We start from the raw sequence: 6,749 nt of genomic DNA on the forward strand, positions 1-6,749 counted from the left end.
TATTATTTTTTTTGTTTCTTCTCTCGTCCCTTTTTCAAATTAACTTGTTTTTTTTTACCATTAGAGGGGAATTGTTTGTTTTGTTAAGTCTACAAATATCATTATTTTTTGTTATTAATTTCACTTTTGTTAATTAATTAATGTTTCTCTTATATTAAGAAGCATCATTCTTATCTACTTATTTTATCTTTTAATTACAACATAGTATATAGTTAGGGATGTCTTTTGTACGAGACTATACCCCTCCATAATAATAATCAACAGTTAATATATATAATGTAATGGTTATATCAACCATGGATCTGGTATAAAAAAAAATCAATAAGAAAAACCCCAGTGATATTTAATTGTTTTCCCTGATTAATGCATACATTTGATTGTTTTGTTAATTAAATGTTTTAATTAAACATATTTAAAGTTAATCCTCGATATTTATATATGTTGTTCAATGCTCGATATTATTTAATCAGAGTTATGTGGCTGTAAAGAACACTAATGCGAGTAACTAAGAAACGGAGTTTAATTGTCTACTGATTATTTTTATGTCCTTAGACCAAACAAAACAAGCATGGCTGATAAATTATTTAGTACCCACAGAAAAGTTGGATTCTTTTTATTAAAATATGTAACTTTCTTTTAAAAAAGTATGATTAAAAACTTAATCAATAATTTTAACAATGTGAAAAATTACTGACCCTTCGAAAAGCTCTGAAGACTCTCCGTAGCCCACGTTGGAATCTAGAAGTCACTGAGATCTCGTCCCTTCTTACCTATAACGAAAATTTAACAATCATATCACAGATAAAGTTAATTATTTAAAAATAAATGTGAATAGATTATTTATTTTATACTGATTAATTTAGTATTATTTGTAATGATAAAACAAGGTTTCGGGCTGATGAAAATTACGAGTGGTTTTTCCAAGTTTGCTCTATGGGACTATAGGTCCAGTAAGAAAATACCTGATGAAGTCAAATTTTAATTCTTTAGAGAATGTGAAAATCAGAAAAGAAGTAACGATTAAGAGGATTCGTTAGGACATAGAAACTTGCAGAAAGGGAAGACTGTCGTTTACAGGACGCTCTAGAAAAATCAATCATTGTTTTAAATGGATTCGACATTTACATTTAAAACGAGTGGATGCCAACTCATAGATGTCTAGGGACCATTCACTAAGCAAGAAATTTAACCATGCGCGGTCCACCCCCACTCCTTCCTTGTAACAAAGGGGACCTTCCTGGAAAATAATTAAAAATTAAGTTTGTTAAAAGTGCGTTCTGAGGCACTTTTATAATATATTTACCTATTAAATGTCATCTAAAAACAAAATATTAAAAAAAAAAGTTTATCAATAATTCCTCATAAAAAACATGCTGATGGATCCTCTCGCGGTCCACTATAAAGGTGGACCATCTCTGGACCGTGGACCATCCGTTGGGAACTACAGAATCAAAATATTTACAAGCTGAAGTGTAAGGGGAACTTAACATCACCAAAGATGATACATAAAAAGCACTAGCCACTCGTATCACCACCAAAGTTAGGGAAAATATATAATATCCACACATCATTATAAATAATAAAATCCAAAATAGTTAAAAAATAAAATGTAGATTGTGCTAATGGATACATAACGGTCTATGAAGCTAGTACGTATGTGTTGCTGGCGCTGATGTCCCTACTATGAGTAAATTTCATCATATTATAGAAAATGAGTTTTAAAAAATGAACTAGACTTACTGATAATTTTAATTTTAAACAATTTATTTTATAAATAATAGACTATGACGTATTCTAATGCATTCATAACATCTTGAAATATGGAGGACAAAAATCAAAGGTATGATTTACTATGGATAATTTGCATGAATAAAATATTAATAAATACATAATATTGTAAGATTTTTAATAATATGAAATAATAACTTGTTTTGAGTTGTTAAATGATGAATATGGTTCTGGCCACCGAAAGCTATAAAATGAATAAATAAAATAAATGGGACCATATAAGAAAATAAACCTGCATTAAAGATTAAAATTAAAACATTCTACTGACAATAAAATAAAATAAAACATACAATAGACAATATATGAGCCGTTAAATGCAAAAGAAGTGTAATTCATGTCTAATGTTTCTGGATATTCATAGAGGAAGTTCTATAACTAGCTATTTATTTATTTTTGGTAAGACTGGTCAATCACAGGCATTTCATAATATTTGAAAGGATTTGAAATTAATGTACTCAGTACTTGATAATTACTTTTTAAATATAAATGAATACACGACTATTGCTTTCGACGACTCAGAAACTGTAAGTGCTATGGTAGTGAAAACAGGATCTATGGTAGGCCATACGAAAATAATCACGTTGTTCAAAAATAGTTAGTTTTCTTTTATACTTAAATTTAAATAGTTACTTTTGTTTGGATGTTTGTAATTACCCTTGAGGATGGCCGAATAGTCGAACTTATAAAGAAATATAAATCGGTTTGAGACTAAAATTTGACAAAATGTATTTTATTTAAACATTAATAATCGGTCTCAAGAAAGTGTAAAGTATATATAAATTTATTTATCTAAGTTTTTCATTAGTTACACTATCAAAAGAAATATTTTAAAAATCTTTTAGCTATGCATCCATAAATATGATAAAAATATAATTTAGCAATACCAATCAGGGAATAAATATATTTTATGGTCAGTAAATAAATCCTTTTTTTTAAGTAAATTAATTTAAGTTTGTAACTTAAAAGAGAAAATGAAGATGGAAATTTTTGCCGCTGCAACCCATGAAGAGTCAGGGTTTCAGTACTTTGTAAGGAGGTTTTTTGAAAAACGAAAATACAAGGATTAAGGGTACACACTTTATAGAGCCTGGATGGACCCCCCGGAGTGCTCCCTGAACCCACAGGGTTGACTTATGGCTATAGTAACAAAATAATTATAAGTAAAGAATAAAGGATTATCTACTACAGGCGGATTCAAACCCTGGTCTTTGGAGTTAGTAATACGGCATCCTTATCAGCTCCTCAAATTAAAAGAGACTTTTTGAAATTAAAAATCAAAAGATACTACAATTAAAATCAACGAAATATAAATAAAATGTTACTTCAAAATGGAAAATTCAGGTTTTTATACAAAAGAACAGTTTTGTCGGGGGACATAGAACATTCACTATTATCAACGAAAATGACTTAGTACATACTACACTCAATCGATCTAAAGCCAAAATGATCTTTTTATTAAAATAACAATTAATGTAAACTGTTTGGCCTAATTATTATTACAAAATAGAATTCGAAAATGTTCTGAATAAAGGATTTCAATATTTACTATGTATATTTGAATTTCATATAGTATGGAAGGCAGTATAACGTGATATTAAAAAGTGGAATACACTTTCTTTTCTTTGACATGTCAGATAAGGCATGTGTATATTTTAGGATCAAAAAGAATTGATCACAGACTGAGCTGTTTTATTGTATTTAATTGTTATGTCAATGGATATTAATTCCAGAAACACAGAAAAATAATTATTATGTAACGACAGCATTATTAACTATATATTAGTAAATTCGAAGGTTCTGTTTAAAAATTCGTTAGTTGTATTTTTTGAGAAAATAGTTGAAAAGGCTTTCAGCCAGCTTTATAAAAGCTTACAAAAAAAGGAATGAAAGCTCAGAAAAACATGTTAAATAAACATATTAAGCCATAATAAATACCAGATCAAGCATGACTGGGTTTTTAAAAATAATTATGGGTAAAAAATCTAATGACCATGGGTCATGTCAACGGGTCTGCACCCGTGTGTGATAATAAAGGCTTGGATTTATATGTAGTAAAAATTTAAACAATGCCATATAATCAGATATAAAAAAGTGTGATAATAAGCAGTATAATATACCATAAAAGGTATTATAAATGGTAATTGAATACCAATATATTTTAAGATGTTGATACAGTTGTAATTTTCTCTTCCAGGAAAAAAAAAAGAGTAAAAATCATTTTATCACCCATGTTAAGCAATGTGACCCGATTTTTATGTTTTAAAAAAAAAAAAAAGAATTTGCTTTTGGCATGATTTTAGTTGGAGCAGAGTCAAACTACATAAAACGTTCCTGGCTGTGGTCCCGAGCTTTTAGACATTTTTCGTGAGGTACATTCACAACCAAAATAAAAACGGTTCTTAGTACACTGAAGCCTGCATTAGATATTGATAACTAACTACTATTTAGAGTAAAAAATATTTCCATTATTTAAAGCACAGTTAGAAAATTGTAAAAATATTATAAACATTGTTATAAATATTAATTGATATAAAACAAAAAAAATATTAAAATATTTTATAACGTTTGAAATTAATTAAATAATTTAAAATAAGCATAATATGTGCATTTTAAGCCTAAATACACACAGTAATCATAGGGTGTCCTGATATCAACTTTTCTGTGATGAATAAACCTAGCTATAAAGGTGTATTACTTAAATATACCTAGCCTTTTAGTTATATTATAATCTTATTTTTAGCCATGCGCATGCTTCTTAAGTGTTTAAGGGAATTTATTAGCTTTAATAAAGAATTATATAGCTTTAAATTATTATGACTAGTATTCTCCTCATAAGTTGAATTTTATAATTACATTTTGCAATAGTCTGTAGTATATAGTCTATATACTACTGTTATTGCATCATTAGGTACTATTTTCAAATTACCTATATTTTAGTTGTTTTTTCTTTTAGTCACATTTCTAAAAATAATTTCAAAATTGTATAAACTTAGCTTATATGCTGCTGTAGCCAGTGGGCCAAATAATGAGAATTGTTTTGAAATATATGCATTTGCATAAAAAATGTGGACAATTAGTCCGTGTTTGTATACAGATAAAAATAATGTTGTTTATAAAAATAATTCTTAATCAAATGATCAATTTCATCGTGTGGTGGACGTTGTCTCGTCTTCTCTGGAGCGCGGAATGTACTGCGCATGAATCTTTTTCGATGTAGAACAGGCCTTTGATCGAGTCTGGCACCCAGGACTGCTTTATGAACTTCGTAAATTTCAACATCCTACTTACTTTCTCGTCCTCCGTTCCTTCCTCACTGATATATTATTACAAGTAAACCAAAAACGGTTCCTATTCATCCCTCTATTCTCAGTCCGCTGGTGTTCCTTAGGTTAGCCTCCTTGGTCCCATCTATATTGTCTTAACAGCTGACATCCCAACCAATCCTAACACTATCCTCATCACGTGTGCCGATGACACATGTGTGCTCGCAGTTAAAAATAACTCTTTAATAGCATCCCAAACTCTCCAATCTCAAATCACAACCCTGGAAGAATGGTTTCGGAATTAGATGATTAAAATAAATCCCAATAATCTAACAAAATAATGTTGATCTTACCCCGTCGAACAGATCTGCTACCTTGGACTACATCTGGACAAACTACTAACCTGGAATCCTCACACAAGACTAAAAAGACAAGAAACTGCTAGTCAATTTCTATTATTACAGCACTTACTTTCTAGTGTCTAAACGGTCTAAACTTCCAATTCTTTACAAAAGACTGATCTACATGACTGTAATAAGGTTAATCTGGACATACAGAATTTAGCTTTGGGACTCCACTAAACCTTCGAATTCCTCTCGTATCCAATCCTTACAATCCAACCTCCTTCGTGAAATCCTCCTTGCTCCTTACCTTGTCACGAATAAAGTCATATATAAAGACCTTAATGTTCCATATGTAACCGAACTAGCCCGAACCAGATATAATTTCTTCCATTATAAACTTTCTAACCACCCAAACCTCCTAGTTTCTAACTTTTCTTCCTCTTCTATTCCTGACAATTCTCCGACGCGCCTGAAATGAAAATGACCAGGAGACCTACTAATGTAAAAATTTCCTTTGAGTGCTACCAAAGGTCAGTTTCTCTACATGCCTGTTTCACTCCATTATAACTGGGATCAATTTTACTGAATGTATTATTATGTACAGTTGTAAATTTCAATACAGATATTAAAAAAAATTTAAATGATTAGCTAACTATTACTCCCTGAAACATAAAAAAAAAAAAATACATCGAGTCTAAAGTCTATCCCATGCTTCGTGTTATATTAAAAATAGTACAACAACATCACGAACTCAATACCTTACTCCGTTATACTTGGGCCTTCTAAATTTTAGATATTCCATCTAAACTTTTCTCATCATCCTAATTCTCTTATCCGATTCTTGCCTAGCTCTACTCACCCTGTAATACTCCGTGATGGTTAAATGTGAGTGGTCTCGAGACCTTTAATTAATATATCCATGAAAGTCAAAACATTAATCACTTTCTAATATAAATTGATATCCTTGATGTTGAAGCGAACTCACATTACACGATTTAGCAACTGTGATGCGGCAGTAAAAGAAAGGACTTCGCAATATTTTGATGAAGAAGTGAGAAAAGGATGGGTATCGGGTTTTCGTAAAAATGGTTCTAATTCAAATGTTTCATACTGAACACAATTGAGTAGCTGAAAAATAGAAGGCCAAGTAAACAAACTTCAACTCGATTTAACCAATATCTACAAAACTTACAAGTATAACCTAGAAAATAAACGAAATTCTGATGACTTCAATGAAGGACTTCGGGCTCTGAAGCTCTGAGCTTGAAGTCATCACACCACCAGGCGGAATGGCCTCTCCCCATTTCTTGTAAGCCCCACAGCTATCATGCCACCAATGTATGTGGCCTTCAGC

At 30.5% G+C, this 6,749-nt stretch overlaps 1 protein-coding gene across 1 annotated transcript in view; it reads right to left on the reverse strand.

The window, feature by feature from the left end:
- The window catches only part of CngA (Cyclic nucleotide-gated ion channel subunit A), a 609,564-nt gene that overhangs the window by 181,932 nt on the left and 420,883 nt on the right, over positions 1-6,749 (reverse strand). The window contains exon 4 of the mRNA XM_067052970.1: positions 696-770. Within this exon, the coding sequence (XP_066909071.1) occupies positions 696-770 (75 nt within the window). The remainder of the gene's footprint in view (positions 1-695; positions 771-6,749) is intronic.

Source organism: Halyomorpha halys, unplaced genomic scaffold, assembly GCF_000696795.3.
Source record: "Halyomorpha halys isolate HHAL.00 unplaced genomic scaffold, Hhal_1.1 Scaffold23.1, whole genome shotgun sequence".
Taxonomy (NCBI): domain Eukaryota; kingdom Metazoa; phylum Arthropoda; class Insecta; order Hemiptera; family Pentatomidae; genus Halyomorpha; species Halyomorpha halys.